Source organism: Atta colombica, unplaced genomic scaffold (assembly GCF_001594045.1).
Source record: "Atta colombica isolate Treedump-2 unplaced genomic scaffold, Acol1.0 scaffold238, whole genome shotgun sequence".
In the NCBI taxonomy this organism is placed as follows: Eukaryota; Metazoa; Arthropoda; class Insecta; order Hymenoptera; family Formicidae; genus Atta; species Atta colombica.
This window is the reverse complement of record NW_017259336.1, coordinates 539,803-557,745: the sequence shown is the minus strand read 5'-3', so window position 1 is coordinate 557,745 and position 17,943 is coordinate 539,803. Positions and strand designations below refer to the sequence as shown.

The window sequence follows — 17,943 nt, the reverse complement described above, 5'->3', positions numbered from 1 at the left end:
GCCACGGCTTTGGAGAACGTAAGCAGGAAGGAGAGAACGAGGGATCTCCGAACAGCTTCCGATCTACACGGGTGGCGAATATCTGGCGCCTGTTTGTAAAGCCTTTAACGGCGAGTCGTCGCTCTTAAAGGATCTCTTTGCGCTTTGCCACCTGTCTCATGATTGGTTCCTGAGTTGTTCTTGTTGCGTGTTCGATTCTTGATTTGACGGAAGAATCCGGTCGTTCTCAATTAATCGATAATTTAATGCGCGATTCAAAGATTTACAGATTAAAAGAGATTTAAAGATCTACAAATCTCTAATTTCTCTAAATCTAATAGGGAAGATCATTTTTCTAATTTTCTTTCTTTATTTTGTTAAGAAATTGTTGTTAAGAAATTATTGCCATTATACACTAAAAAAAGTATAAATTTTAATAAATATTTGGTTGAATGAGGTCCAAGCAAATATTTACTAAATGTAAATAAATATTTATTTGATATAAAAACCATTAATTTGATTTAACTATCATCTTTTTATTGAATAAATATTTATTTACTACAAGTAAATGTTTACTTAGTACTATTCAAAGAAATATGTATTAAGATTAAGTAAATTTTCTTTCAGCATAGGGGCTATCGCAACTATTGATTCATATTGTATTCTCGTAAGAGTAAACTCTCGTTTTCAGTAACGTTTATACATGACATCACCAAATAGACACTTCACAAATCAAGCTTATATAAGGGGAAATCGGTGCAAATCAGTTATCCCGGAATATTGGTAAATCTTACTTCGCGAGTCTTTGACGCCTCCGAACGTCGCGCGATTGCATAAAATACGGAGATGACATAGCAATTATCGGGGACAGTACGGCGCGGCGTCTCTCTTGGAAAGTTGCGCGTCGCCGAAAAAAGAATACTGGGCGCTGCAGGCGCCTATGGCCACACACCGTAAAGCGAGACAGGTGCACACGGCGAAGACACAACGCACAAATATGATAACGGCAAACGAGCTGTCTCGCCACAGGTATGTGTGTGTTAGTGCCGTCTCCTCTATATATATTTTATAATTAGTGGCGGGTTCTCTCTCTCTCTCTCTCTCTCTCTCTCTCTCTCTCTCTCTCTCTCTTCGATAAATCAGAGCGCCGCCCAGGCTTAAGACTTAATTAAAAATTTAGTCAAAAACCAATTAGCAACCACGGCGGATTAACATATTTCTAATTATCTGGCGAACACTTTCGGCCGCCTTATCGACTACTTGCCATATACGAAGCCGAACCTGTCGATGACTGTGCGATACATTCGATCGCGTCGAGGCAAATCGCCTCGCCCGCGCGTATTTTTTTCTCTCTTTGCTCTGCCTCAATATGATGCCTTAGTTGAAAAGTTACGCTCGATCAATTGCATTAATTGTTATTTGCAAATTAATCAGTCGCGAAAAACTGTTCGAATTGATACAATCAATTGAACATCGTTTTACTGATTCTTTTGACATTCCGGGAAACTACTTTTTATGTACTTTTCGTGTTAATTTTAAAAACTTAAAAAGTAAATTTTTATTCTACAATTTATCTGTATTCATCCGTGCATAGAATTTGTAAATGTTTCATCAAGGGTTGAAAAATCGATGGAAAGAACGTAAATACTGAAATCTTTTATTTCACTATAATATACTTCCATGGATAAATTATCATCTTACATTTATACAAGGCGCATAGGTACGTCTAGAACACGCCACATTCGTAACGTTAGCTTTTACTGTCTATGAGCGATTCCGTTTCCCTCGAGTCACAATCGACACAAACGGATACATAATTTACACGCACTCTTGTCTTCTTGCATAGAAAAAAAATTTAATAAGTTTGAAAGATATCGAGATTAGGTGAATACGAACTGTATACTTGCCGATGAGGAATCAATGCAATGGTCCATCCTTTATTTAGAGCACCTATTAGAGATGTCACTGAACTTTTAAAAATTTCGCGACGGTTTGAAAAAAATTCTAATATAAACGAATAGATTTATTTTCTTCAATATGAGGAATTACTTTCGAGAGAAACGACTAATACATTTGATTTCGACCCTTTCTCTATTAATGCTCTTAGACTCGGAATTATTTAAACGTACCTCGCACATTCACGTCGCTGCATTCTCTCGATCAGTCCACATTAAAAACACATCTGTGAACGAACGTTTGCTAGATCCAACGCGGTTCAAATCGTTAAAACTAACGCTCTCGTTCCTCGCGATTCCTCTTCTTGACGGTAATCAAAGCGTCCTGTACACGTGTGTATATACATACGTACACTCATAGTTACCGTACGAACGCGTATCTATTTACACTATGTACACTCGTGCTTTTTCTTGAGATCAAAGTTTCATGCACCTCTCGAGGCGCCGATATATACGTATTCCATCGTCTCGAGAAATTTACGCGACGATGTTTCTTCGAGCTACAGGTCTTCCAAATGATAATTTCAGATTTAATCGATCGTATCGAAATTCAGATTATCTGTATCCCTCTGGAGATAAGCCATCTGGATTAACGTTCAAGTATTGTCACTATATAACCTTCCTAACCAATTTCGAACGTTAAATGGTAGATCCCAATATCTTCGGTATCGGTAGAAGATTGGACAATTAAACTCGAACGGAAGATGAACTAATAAATAAAAGTGGCTGAAAAACTTCAGGCAATTTTTCTGCTTCACATAAAAGAAAGATCACTTAAAATCCGTTTTATGGATCTATTATTAATTATTTAATTAGACTTCTTTCAACTTTCTAGTTTCTGAAGTTTCTAGTTTCTCAAAATCTTGAGTTCTAAAATTTTTAGCACTTGCTCTCTTGAACCTTCAAATTTAGCTTTAGTTTTTAAATCTCCAAGCTCTTAGATTTTTCAACCGCTTCGTAAATTCTCAGTTCCTAATTCTCGAAATTATGTGAGTATCGTCTGAAATTAAATTCACGGAGTTTGGATTCTCTTTCGGATTCTTAAATATGCAATTTTCGAATCCATGAATTCTTGATGATTCATAGATTCTATGTCATCGAATTCCATTTGTGAGCAGGTTGGGTCTTCAGACGATGACATTAAGAATGATTTCGAATTACACGCGTATTATATCTTGGAATATCATTATTAAGGTCGGTGCCCAGGCGGCCCCATGAACATGGCCGCCGCTGCTGCAGCATGGGTGTGCCTAGCCATGGCAGCTGCAATGAAGGGAGGTACTCCTGGGGTACCAGGCGGACCTACCCCAGAGAACATCAGCCCCGATCCGAAACTGGGGTGCAGCAGAGGCCTCGCGGATAGTCTTAGCTTCTCTATTTCCGCTTCTTGAAGCCGCTTCGCCTTGGCTCTTCGGTTTTGAAACCAGATCTTCACCTGAAACATTACAGTATTTTCGATTTAGAACAATAACGAACGAATTGATATTATACAAAATTCGTTCATATATCGCTTCTTCATTAATTCCTCAAATATTTCTCGGATGCATGACACTTGAGATTTAATAGTATAAGCTTTAAATATTTTTATAACATCAAAGTTACAACAAATAAAGTCTCTCCAGAATCAATCGTATTTGTATTTTAAAATAAAATACAAATAAAATCAAATGAATTAAGATTTTTGTTACACATTATTATTAACAATATTATTAAACACATGGAATAAAATTAATGATTTAAGAAGGAATCTTTTTTTCACGAATCATTAAAAATATTGGTTCTTAAGGTGTTGAATAACGTGAGAAATCATGCATTTTAATATTGTATTGCATTATACTATGCGACACCTGCAAACATTACATAAGTGCCATTATTGGTTGAGGTCGCGTTTAATACCAGTGGCTGAGGATTTACAATCGACAAATAGCATATTCAAACCGTGCGAGTTACTGCAAACGTCTGAGAATCCATAATTAATAAAATTACGCAGTAATTTTACTATTTAACGCGTTACCACCAAGAATGTGGTCTGAAACAAATAAAGATTTTCTGCGTAAAACACACGCGAGTCATTTAGCGCGTCGTTAAACAAAACAGTCGGCAGAGCATTCAGTTTCCAGCAGGAAATTATCGACGTATCGAGAAATCCTCGATGTCATAAGACAGCGACACGAGCTTATACCTAGCACTCGAGTTTATACACGCAGATGTACGTGTCGGGTCAACATTAAATCGCGTTTAATTGTTATTTGCACAGTCGTGAGCGTCATTTACGCAGCTGTCGCTTTAAATCGGTTAATTTGCGGCACTTTTGGTTCGAACATGAAAAGTATATTTTGGGACTCCAAATACTTATTTTCGGCAATATACATGAATAGGATAATTAATGTGCATTCGGGTGTTCTCTAGAAAACATTAAAAAAAATAAAACGATTTCAAAACTTTGTTTAATTATTTTAACAATGTTTCAATTTTATAGACAATTTTATAGACAATTTTATAGACAATTTTATAGACATTTTAAATTACTTGTGACAACCTATGCCACTTAAACTTACGTTACTAACTAAACTACATTTGATACAAACCATTGAAAGTTATGGAAAGAACAACTTTATTGAAGTATCTAAAAATTTATTACATACAGTTTTCTGAAAATAATTTTGTTGAACTATTATAATAAAATAATTACAGTAGGAAACTGAAACCTTGATGAGCAATAATGTTGCAAAAAATTTTGACATTTTAGCAAGAATATCTACTAGCTTGAGTGCCTACATAATTATTTTGATAGTATAATAAAATTATTTTTAGATCTATATTTAGCTAAATTTTTAGATACTTCAATGAAACTGTGGTATCCGTGTAAAAATTTCGGTTAAATTAAGCCTAAGATAGAAAACGGAATGTAACATCCTAATTGTTATTATATTCCTGTATAATATATGAATTAAAATTGATTCCAGGATTGAGCATTTAATAAATACGAAAAGAGTGTTAACTGTTTATGTTTTCTCTTCGTCGTCATAAAAGAATCAAATGATACTACGTGTGATCATATGGATAAATATCGCCACAGCTTGAGTGTCACGATTTGAATTGTAGACATACTTCTTTGTCCGTGGTGAATAATGAGAGAGAAGAGAGCGCGATCGAAGGAATGGTGACTCAAACGACACGAGGAGATGGTGGGGTAATCGTAGCTTATCTAAGCAAATGAATGTGTGATGTAGCTTCATTTCGATTGATGCATTGTAACGAATGCGCAAAGTGTATCTTAGCACGCTAACCTGCGCGATAATAGCCTACTCTGTTACGTACATGGCAAAGAATCACGATATTCCAAATGGAGAAGAGCACGTATAATAATAATAATATTCGCGACATATAATAATAATAATAATTTTCGTGAAAGATAAATTTGCAATTAACTATTAATTCGAGCGTAAAGATATTAAAGATGTGTAAATTAATTTACAACACAAAAATATTAGCTTTCATTATAAAAGCACGCTAATGTGATTGGTTTATTATCGTTCAATAAAATAAATATAAACAGATAATTTTAACTGACTTTTATCAATAACCTCATTAATCGAAGAATATTTCATGTTTGATTCAATATCAGTTTTAAAGTCAATATGTATTCTTTTTTTTACTTATTTTATGTTATATTTATTGTGAGTAATAAGTAAAAATACGTTCTTCCCAATGCATTTTACGTTAATTACAATCAATTTGTATTAAATAATAATAATTTATTACGCTTTTATAAATAACGTTTCTTAACGTACATTTATGTTTCACTGGAGATCGTTACATAAAATGAGACTTTTTCAATTCGCTAAAAGAGCTAATTACTTGTATGTCAACTGTCCAGCGTCTCACCTGCGTTTCTGTGAGATGAAGAGACGACGAGAACTCCGCTCTTTCGGCTATCGTTAGGTACTGTTTTTCGCGAAATTTTTTTTCAAGCGATAACAGCTGCTGCGTCGTGAACGGCGTTCTCGGCTTCCGGTTCGGTTTGTGCTTTCTGAGAGTGCACCTAACCGGGCCTGGTCCGGGTCCCGGTAATCTTAAGTCTCCTGAAACCAAAGAGAATACATGCGTTCTGATAGGATTTGACTTCGTATCCTTTCGTGTGAATAATTTTAATCGTTAGTATACACGATAATTTTCTGATTCTTTATTATACATGATGGGTCGTTCGTGTCTCATGTCAATTTTCATCACTTTCACAAATATACAAAAAAAAATTATTAAGTGATTCTTACATCATGTATATCTTAAATCTTTTTTTGGAAGTATTTGTAAGGTTGTGTGCATTTAAATAAATTGTGTATAAATGTTGTAACTAATTATTTAATGCTCCTAGTTTTTCGAAGAGAAGAAACGTACAGGATACAAATATTTAATAATTAATTGTGTACTAAAAGTAATAAATAAATTAGCATTTCCAGTGAACTCTTATTTACTTCAGAAAAATGCAAATTGAAGTGGATATTGTTACAAAAAATTTAGAAAGTTGATTTTCAACGAAAAACAAAATTTTTATTAGAAAATCATTCAACACACTTCGATCTCGCCCGTTCTCGTTTCGAGTTGATTCAAACCGCTATTCCTCTTTAAAAAGAGAAGAGATGGGGATTAAAATAGCATTACTCTGCACCACTCTGTTATCAGCATCATTAGAGATACGTTAATAATGATATTCGCGGACATTTGTATCTGTACTATTAAAACGCCAGTCCCATCTTCTTGCACTCATTGAATGATAATTAACCTCGGATGTGCAACGTTAGTCGTTAATTTACGATTACCCGGCAACGTCGGCAAGAGACGCGTTTTCATAGGTTTCGCATGATGAAGCGATTACGGTCTCGCAATACCGGCTGAAGGGAGGGCGCAAATTAAATAATAAAAAATAAATCGCGCTCGAATGCTCAACGAACGGCGCCTAATTATCAACCCATCCTGCATCCGGCGCGCATGATTATCATTGACCGTCGTTGTTTACGATCAGCTCATGTACGTGCAATTAGTTGGTACTGCGTAAAGTTTCGCCACCTCTCCACGGTAGCACAATTATATCCGGCAACATTCCCGCATCATGTCATTCATTTGTAAATCCATTTTAAGCTGACCACTTCGTTAAAATTCACTTAAAAATAAGAGATAAAAAAATTACGTATCCTATATGAAGTAGAAATATGTGTAGCGAGGGCTTATGATAACGCTATGAATGTTTATTTATTTTTTTATTTTAGACCGCGATAATTAATATCCCACGTTAGAGATGCGAATTTTTCAAGCGACGCACAAGGGACCAAATGAAGTATTGACATCTCTTAAAAATTGCAGTTGGCTTGCCAATAACTCTTCTTAACGCCCGCGCACCATTCTATAATTAGACATATTATTTCCCTATAACATACGCCACACTATCTCGCGCCGCATTCAAAATAAGCGATTCGTATGAGAGGAAGAGTAATTGATATCTCGTGAAAGCGACCCTGCGTCGGCCAGATGCGAAGTTACATCGCGACTTTGTACGGCTACACCGTGCTGGCACCGTGAAAAAGTGTTTTCGACATCCTGCACGACGAAATGATGACGATTTCGCATCGCGGCGAGGAGGGCATCGTGTGGATTCCGAGCACTAATTAACGTTCGACCGAGTACAAAAAAGGCATAGGCCGCCGGCATTGTCAACCGGATCAGTCAAGACACCGGTATCACGTCTTCCATTCTCGTTCCACTGTGCACCGCTAGTTCTCCATTTCGCATGTCACTTGGGGAAGCTTGTTGGGCTTTACGCACGTAACTGATCAATATGTTTTCCCAGGAGGCTAATTAATTTCTACTAATTAAATACCTATCTGGATGAATTGAAAATCGTGGATCTATCCGCTACCACTTTTTTTCGCGTTTAAGAACATCGTGTGCGAGTCGTGACAACGCACAACGTGATCTTATTATCAAACATATCACTAATTACATGTTATTGCCATTCGGTGATATATTTTGATTTTTATTTTCATATTAACATTGAAAATTTGCTGCCTTGAGTCACCGAGTTAATGGATTATTAATGCGGTTAATACTCGAGTTACAATGTTATTTACTTGTTTTAGAGAGAAAAGAAAAACGGGTCTAAGATAGTCTAATGTAAATAAAATGACCAATATGCGAGATTGCAAAAAGAATTACGCAAGAAAGACACGACGAATCCGCACGTAGCCGGATAATCTGTCGTTACATGTCGATGTCGCATCCATTCATATGGTAATATAGCGATTTCATGTCGCTCATCGAAGTTGGCCATGCCGCGCACGTAACTGATCAATATGTTCTTCTTGACTGCTAATTAATTTCTGTTAATTATCCGACCGCTGAAACACGCACGGGTGCGGTTACATAGCTGTAAAGCGGATGTTGTCGTTCTGATAAGTACACAATCAGTTCGCCTTCCATGTAAACTTTTCGGTTAGACAAACGTGCGACGATAAAAGATTGATCCGGCTCATTGTCGAATGTCTTACGGCATTAAATCAGCCTAATTAAAGAGAGAGACTTGATGTACTGAATCGTAAATTACTGCACACGAAAAAACTTTTGCTGAAGTATCTAAAAATTCAGCTTAATACCATCTAAATCTAAAAATAATTTTACGTACAATTTGCAAAATCAAATATGTATATAAATTTATATAGAAATATTTAAGCATTATAGATCCACTTTCACCGAAATGTAGGATTTCTCTTATTTATTAGATTTATTCTCATCGGTCCAAATTCGTATCATAATTAAAAATAATTTTGTTGGACATCAAAGTAGTTGCATAGAAATTTCAAGTTTAATGAACAGTGTTGCAAAAATTTTTGACATCCCAGCAATCGGTTTGAGCGTCCTATATAATTTGAACAGTCAACAAAATTATTTTTAGATTTGTATTTAGCTAAATTTTTAGCTAAATTTTTAGATTTAAATAAAATCCTTTCTATGGATTATTTATTAAAATCACAAGTTTTATATTACAATTAATATTGGATTATAATAATGTACATATGGACATCAGACTGTAACATAAAGCAAATTTATTCTGAAATTTATTCTGTAAAAATAAGATCAATATAATAAAATCAGATCTTTAAAATTGTGTGCGCAATCATATTTGAGCGTATAATTCTTGCGAATATTTTTACGAGATGCAAAATTTTACAGAAGGCAATCGCAATCCTTATGAGACCACGGCACTACTTTCATCAACGGATACTGAATTTTCAGGGATGCTGAAGAGAGACGCGTTAACTGGCAGACGGGCGTCGCGTCGGGCCGCTGTGGAACGGCCGAGCCGGGTAATTACGTCCATGGAATGATGAATCGTCCGAAATATTTTGTAGAACATCATTGGACGCGGGGCGGGCGTCGTTAATTCATTCCTGCGCGCGCAATCCAGATAAATGCGTACGGGCAGCGGTGTTCGAGCGTTATAAATGACGTCCGTATTCATAATTTTCGTAAGCCGCCGCCCAACGATGGGCCCCGGGGATTATCGGCTATATACGAGCCCCGTATCACACCTCCCCCCTCTCCCCCCCGAAATAACTGTCAGTGGTGAACGCTTAATGGAAATGGGCTAATAAGCTTTTCACTGTCTAATTTTTCAGAAACGACTTTTGTGCAGATATGATTCGAAGAAATATTTCATGATCAAAAAGTGATGTATTTATAATACTTTATTACTTATTATTTATTAAAAATAATTAAAGGATATCTTGATGAATCTGGATTATTTTATGTTAGATAATTTTTTTCTCATTAACTTTTAGAAGGAAGTCCATTTTTTTAAATTTTACAACTTTTCCTTGAGTAAGATTTGTTTTTATTCGTTATTTTTTTATTAGTTATTTTATTCGTTATTTTATTCCTTATCTCAAAATATATACTGTTTTAATATTACAATGGTACTTTCTCGTCTTGTAAAGATTAAATTCTTAGTGGAAATTTTAAAATTCAGGTTTTCATTTTCTGATTAATTAATTAATTATTTGTAATTTAGACTCACTTAATCTCGTGATAATGTAAAAATTGTGTTTTTTTTAGTTATGATTAATCATTATATTGGTTTTGTAGTATGATAACTTTAAAAAATACTCGCTATAAAATCTTCAGTTTAGTGATTAACCACTCAGGTAGAACACAGTCACAGTTAAGTCATAACGATATATCATAGGACGTCATCATAACAATTCTTACATTATCATCATTTGTCACTTAAAAATGAACTTAAGTAACAAATAAGATGATTTCCTTATAATATTATTATGATTTCTGTGTTCTAATACACACGGCTAGAAAAATACAATTTTTATAATATTTATAATATTATCGTCAGATTAAATTTTATCATAAGTTAAATTAGAAAATAAAACATTAGGCTTAAGTAAAATACAAATCGTTACAAATCGGTTGATTTAATTTAAAACAATATTTTCAAAATTTATCTTACCTCTCGCAAAATATTATTTTATGTACGCTAATTTAACGATTTGTAGAAAAAAATTGTTCTTGTTAAATTTCTCTGTAAAGTATTATAAATACACACAATGACTCGATTGATGATACAATGAGGAAATGTTAATTTGCGTCATTCGGAGCTTCTTATCAAAAATACCGAGGACTAAAAGACGCGGTAATTAAACGAATTCCTATAAATGAACAATCATCTCGGGACAAAAGCGACACTGCACGATAATCGCGATTGCAATAATGGTGCATACCGAGTTGCTCCGGCTTTCGTTCAAAGTGCTGGTATAATTGGTGTCGCGCACCAATAGCGGAAAGAAAACGAGGAGGAGAAATCATAAGAAGAACGCGGTGCGGGTCGAGGGGGCGAATGGTTTGTCGTTATCGTTCGCAAAAAGCTTTGCCAAGCGACATCGCACAGGAAGCTGAATGCGCTACACCAAACTTAACAGGCCACTTTAACAAGAGCAGTTTTTACCAGGGGTCTCTTGAATGCATTATGGATGTCGTGAGTTATATATGACTCTATCATGTCGAACTGTTAGCGATCCCGGCTGGCGTGCGGGCCGATCATCGCATTCTCATCTTTTTCCGTTTTTCGTTTTCTGTCGGCAACGTAAACAGTGTGGAAAACAAGATATGGAAAACAAGCGCGTAGTTGCTCTTATGCATTCTCATCAATTTCGTTATTGTATCTATTTGTTGTCCCTCCATGATTTACTGTCAATACCGCTTTACATCAAGCGTTATATTTTGAGCCGGATTTTATTACGGTTGACACAAATGATGTAAATGCGTTTCATTCAATTATGCCACTTTAAAAGATACACAAGTCCATATAATAGTCAGCTTTTATGCGTTCCCATTAGCTGCGGGTTCGCGTGTCTTTCCAATATTCTCTCATTCTCCGGTTACTATTCATGTTGTTTTACATTGAGTGTTACATTACTTTTAATTATGTTACTCTCTCTTTAAAAGATAAAGTAATGAATATAGCAGGTAATATTCTCTTGTACGTTTATATTATTAGTTTTACGCTTATTATTTTTCTAATATTCTCCCTTTTCCGATTTCACTGCGAATGTATGCTGCGTTAATTGTTCAATTATGTATTTAAAAAAATAAGGAAAATTATACTGTGTAAATTTCTCCAAATTTCTCTAATAATTTTCTTCTGTCACTTGTCGCAAAATTAATTTTATTGTTTGCGCAATTATGAAAAAACTTTGTAGATATTATCCATACGATTATATTGCAGAAAACTATAATAATGCAGTGTGGATTTTTTCAAAAATTTGTAAAATAATTCATTCTTCAAGGCGATTCTTTCGCCATCCTCGTTAAATGTCCTAGAAGTAAATAATGTTGCGAATCTCGAAGTTCCTACGAAATTATATCTACGCGTAATGAGGAACTCGTGCTGTTTCCGAGAAAGAAATCTCTAAAACCATTATGAGACTCCTGGCGAACATAAAAGTTTACGCGCGAGGCCAAATACAAGGAACACTCTCGTCCTTTTGCACTTTCACGAGTACTCGAGATGAAGTACTTCGAAGAGAGTATCACGATGTACGATTCACTTATTGCGCAAGAGGTGTCAGTTACACCTTAATGAGGTATTACTTTAATTGTCCATTAAGAATGGAGTAATGTTCATGAGTCCTTTACTCACAAGACAACACGAATCTTTGCACTTCAATGTCTTTCTCCATTAGTGGAATCTTCTACTCGCTTAGATAAATGGTAATGACTACGAATTGTGGAAGGATTAATAATGGCTCAATGTGCATTGTCATCGTAATTGATATCATATTTCAAACATGAAAATTCCAAGATTGACAATATTGACTGAATATGAACCAAGAGAGGTTCAACACAAATCACTATAAATATTTAGTCAATGATATTCGTTCCTATATGTGTATTTTTACAATTCCCAGTTTAAGCAAACTATGAGTTGATTATTTGTCGGTTTTAAATAATAATCGGCGTGCAGTTTGTTTGAATTGGAAATTGTAAAAATTCATGTATAAATATGTGTCATGTATAAACATGCAAAAATATTCTAGATTGACTTAAATATTTGTTTTGCATCAAATAGATATAATTGAATCGAACAAAGTATATTTAATTCGTATCTTGATTCTTGTTTACAACAATCGAATTTTCTTCAAGCAATTGCTAATCTACGCGAGATAAGAGACAGCGAGAGGTCTTACAGTTGGTAATTAATAAATCACAACTAATTCTCTCGTTTAAGTCATCGTAAATTATTTATCAGTGAAGTGTTCCCAAGCGACGTCTAATTATCGGGACTTGGAACCGCCACGGCTTTTCTTCTCGATTTATTAGCCAATTACAATCCATATATTCGCCACCAGTCATGAAACAAGATCTGTATCTTTGTACGGCTGATCACTTTTGTACCTGTCCCGAGAATCGCGCTGGAGTTGCTCTCTCTTTCGAGGTTTCTCCTTCCTCATTAGGCAATTACGTTGAGTTTTATCTGCGTGTCCGATTTTTCGCTCGCGTCACCTCGTGCCTCCATCACACTAGAGGCGATGGAAAACACATTCCGTCATTGCTTTGTAAGCGCCGATCATGCGTCCTAATAGCCTAGATATATGACATCGAGCCCGGCGCATCGATCGAACTTTCCGCGCCGATCGTACGCATTTCAAGGAACCGATCGCGGTTTCAAATCGTAACATGAACTTGAATTCCGCATTGACATTTGTGGAATAAACTCGGAAAAGATCTGCAAATCAATCGAATTGCAATTCTGTGCGGAAATCGATACTAACATCGAGTAGAAGGAAAATTACGACTATACCTAGTTTCTCGTATAAAGTAAAACCCTCGATAAATAAACGATATTAATTCTTATACGTAGTTTCTGGGAATTAACCGCTAATGCGTTCATAGCAATTCTACGTCTACAAATATTGTACGACATTTGATAATACTGCACGATAAAAATGTTAGATGAAATGAATTTTGATTGACAAAAGAACAGAGTAACGTAATAATTTCTTAATTAATTAATTAATAACTACAAAAGCTAGTCTATATATTAATTGTGAAAGCTATCAGTTAATTTCATTTAAATGAATCAGTAATAAATTTGCATCTCCAATATTTCCGCTAAAAAATTTATTTGATTATTTATTGATCCGTAAGAAAACATGATAATTTTGAAATTATAGCTGTCACGTATTCGATCGTTTATTTAAATTAATAGCATGAAATCCCGCATGTGAACAAGTTCTATCCCAAAGTTACACAATTACGACAGTCAGTGATTATGGAATATAGAATTATATGCTGAAGAATGCAACGGATCGTTTTAATCAAACTGCTGACTGAATTGATATTGGCAATATTCATATCTTCAGTTAATGACTGTGATAAAATGTGATATGTATTCGTCGAAATATAAATATTTATCTCTTGAATTGTATCATATTTAAGGTCTATTAGTCTTGTTATGCATGTTAAATTTTTTTGGTTAAGAAGAAATTATTAGGGAAAAGATATCGTGTCCATCGCGATGGCAGTTTTAAAGTCTTAGCTTTAAGCTTCAATCACGACGAAGGTAAACTGGAATACGATCGAATTCTTTGGCACGTAAGACCGACAATGTCCGCCTACTCGCGTGATCCACGGCACTAATGCAAAACGTTATGAGTCTGCGTGTCATGCATTCACAGTTGCATTAAGAGTTTGCGTTTTCAATCTGATTGCCGACATTGTACCTGGTAGGATCAAAAAAAGCAAGTACAGTGAAACTACTCTTGTTTGCGCGTAATATTCCTTTTAAATTTCTTAGACGTAATTTATTTTCAAAGAATATTTTTCCACGAATAATTATCAGCTACTAAACTATGATTACAATATTAAGTTGAAAGATGATAACTTTTGGCATATCATTACCATCTTCTGCGAGAGATTTATTTGACGAAGTCCAGTGATGTAAATCGTAAAATGTGTAATGTGCTGACGTGAACATGCGAATGAGTTTATTTATTAATACATAGCATGAAATTTCACACATTCTAAGGTGTAGACGATCTTAACTAGAGTTAAGATCGTCTCTCCCTTGTAATATCACTAGTATACTGTTAGATTTATAATGTCAAATTTAATCTAATTTAAGTCACTACTCTTCTTCAGTATATCGATATTTTATATAAAACAATAGTTAAAACAATAGTTAAATTTTACATTACGTAGTCAAATTTAACCATTATTTTATAAAATAACGATATATTGAGGGACAGTGGCGACTTAAATTAGATTAAATTATTATTATAAATTATTATTTTTTTAATATACTAGAAGGTTGAAACTAAGTAAAATTATGATTGAAAACCATTTCATTACAGTGTAATCTTTAATATAAGTGTAAAACGCAAATGGCAGGTGAGAAAAAAAATGACGAGGAGGAGTAAAGGTTAAGCATGACATTCGTGCTAGTTTTACCGTTCGGGCTAGTAGGTCCACCATGTGGTGTGTAAAGATGTCCATGAGGATTGTGCGGATGCGGGGGTGGGGGCAGCCACGCGAACCCCGCCAGAGAATGCGGAAATCCCGCGGGGTTCCAACCGGGAGCGCCGGGTGCTCCAGCGAGATACGGCGGGCCCTGCGAAGGCCTTTGCACTCCGGGATGAATCGGCTGAGGCACTACCGGGCTAGACTTCTCTTCCTTCTCCTGGCTAGTTTCCAGGTCCCTCTCCAATTCGCAATCCGAGTCCATCACATTTAGATCCTCGGACTGACCGACGCTTCTTATCTCATGGTCTTCAAGATCTAAATGATCCGTCGTACGGTCTCCTTCTAACGAGCGATTCGCTTCAGAATCACTACGATCGTCGAGAATCTCTCGTCTGCTCGCGGGCGATACAGATCTCGGATTAGTAATCCTATCGATCCTTTCGTCTTCTTCCTGAATATGCTCTTGTTCTCGTTGGAGCATCGTCTCACTGATCCCACTCGGCGAATTGGCCATCAGTCGATCTCTCGGGATCTCCTGGTCTATTCTGATAGGCGAGGACGACTTGTCGTGACTCGTCCTAGAGAAATCTTTCACTGTAAGCATCTCTTGTCGAGCGGGCGGGTGATCTTGCTCGAGTCTGTTCGGATGATGATGATGGTGATGATTGCCGAAGCCGGCGAGACCGTGAGGACTCAATCTAGCGAGTAATTCTCTACTCTGAAGTCTCTGCTGTTCTATTAGGAGTTCTCGATACCTTGCTTCTATCTCAATATTTTTTTCGGTATCCATTCTGTCATCGTTATCTCGCCTTGTCGCGAAAGTGCCACCGCCGATGGCACTCTTCTTCGTGCCACTTAGCAGGGCATCGACGCTGAAGCTGATCTTGCCGCTTCGTGGCTTTAAATTCGAAGATGCTGACGTCGGAGTAGCCATGTCGACGTCCTCGCACAAACGATCGTTACCGGAATCTGGGCCCGTCACTACGCTTTCGCTGTTGCTCATGCCGATTCTGTGTCGGCCTCTTAAGTTCTCGAACTATCACAAGTATCTCGAAATACGACAATTCTAATCTATAAAACTACACTTCATAGTCATCCAAAGATGCGAATAAAAAGATCGTTTGGTCGCTTTCTTAGTTCCATGTTGTGTATCCAATGTTCATTAAACTGTAAATTCTAACTCCGAATAAGTCGCACCTAGTTTCAGCTAACAGTCGTATTAGCTTTTCACAGACGTCCGTTAAAGAATGATGGACGTGATACATTGATGCCATTGAGCCGCAAGGCATTTTCAGTCAGTGTCGATCAGTCACATCGCGATTCCTGAACGAAACTCGCTAACGTTGTAGAGACTTTCCGAGGCGCAGCCCACCACCTTAATAAGTTTCTCGTTCCGTTATTCTTGGAATCCGCCGCATCGCCGCGGAATGACCCAGCCGACACGAGCGGATTCCTCCATTAGAGTCAGAAGAGTGTTTTTAAGATATCAACATGATGATCCAATTCTTCTTACCTCTTAACTTTTATACTTTTCGCATCCTTGCCGATTCTCAGCTGATATTCTCATACGGCAACCCTCTTTTCGCGATACTTTGTATTCCTTTCACTCAGACAGCGTTTAACGGATCTGTATAAAAACATTTAAACGAAGCGCGCAGAATGGAATCTACGCTGTATAATACTCTCTTTGCGAGAGACGATGTGTCGTGGATGAACCTCACGTTGACAGCTTTCGCTGTCATGATAAATTCTAATTATTATTCTAATCCGTCGTGTGTGTGTGTGTGTATATTTCAATGATATTTTAAAAGATATTTCTAGCATTGAGCTTCTCACGTTTTAAACTTAGATCTTTCTTCATGACACGATATATTACAATATTTCGTCTATTTTATCATTAAGTTATAAACATCAATGTTTACATAACGACGTACGGGATCCTTGGAAGTAATAACTTGGAAAGATTAAATGCTGATTTCCAAGATCAAGAAAGTCTGTCGCTGTCATCGACGCGTTCATCAGCACGTTTCATTAAGCGAACATTGATACACGATCTCTTCTAATGCTTCTGGGTTTCAATCGAGGCACTCAGTTTCTTCGTGCACCAACAACGCGGTCTCTCGCGACCTAGACGATTCACCAAGGCAGTCGAGTGCGTATTCTAGCTCTGATCGCGCGACGGTGAGGACACAAGGTGGGAGTGCTGTAGTCGTCCCGCGAAAAGAAATGTCGGCAGTACAAATGTAATCGGTTGTAATCTGTGTAATCTGCCGCGTGGTGACCGCCACTGCCGCGGAAACGGCACTGATTACCAGCTCGGCTGCACTCGCGGTGGAGAGCCCTGCCGGGGGGGGGGGGGGGGGGGGCTCTCCATTCTCTCTCTCTCTTTCTCTCTTTCTCTTTCTCTCTATCTCTCTTTTCTCGTTCTCGGCGTTGCGATGTTACCGCCGGGTGCGCACCGCCCCCGCAACGCTAGCAAAACCGGTACCGTGGCCTGGGCTCGACCAATACGCGCGAGCCGACGCACATCTCGGGCGTTTCGAGAATGGGCGTTCTTCGTGGTTGAACGTGGACCAATAGCGGGCGACGAGGTGGATCGAAACCCGTAGGGGAAACCCCCTTCTTCCGGTTGTCTGCAACCGTCAGATGGAGCTGGCTGCATCGCCCGACGTCGGAGAGTGTCTCGAGGTGGTGGAGAACGCGGATGGTCGATGGAATGTGGCTACGGTGGTGGTGGTGGTAGTGATGGTGGTGGTGGAACGCGGTGGGACCGAGCGGAACGTGACGACTCCTAATTGTCTAATTCCCGGGCGCGCAATGCGCGAATTGATTGGCAATACGGGTGCACGTGGCTGTGTGCACGAGCGCATGGCTGGGAGGGCAAGCATCCCTCTCGCGTTCGTTCGTACGCGTATACAAACCGCGCGGTACCTCGTTCCGCTCTCGTGAGACCGAGCGATGGCTGATCTAGAATTTATATATTGTC

General features: G+C 37.3%; 1 protein-coding gene across 1 annotated transcript; it reads right to left on the bottom strand.

The window, feature by feature from the left end:
- Positions 1 to 3,060: 3,060 nt before the first annotated feature.
- Positions 3,061 to 16,746, bottom strand: LOC108688785. Its single transcript, XM_018195199.1, has 3 exons — positions 14,946 to 16,746; positions 5,823 to 6,019; positions 3,061 to 3,369 (listed from the first exon to the last, which is right to left on the bottom strand). Exons 1-3 carry the CDS (start codon positions 15,958 to 15,960, stop codon positions 3,124 to 3,126), a joined length of 1,458 nt encoding a protein of 485 aa, XP_018050688.1. The 5' UTR covers positions 15,961 to 16,746; the 3' UTR covers positions 3,061 to 3,123.
- Between the last annotated feature and the right edge of the window lie 1,197 nt (positions 16,747 to 17,943).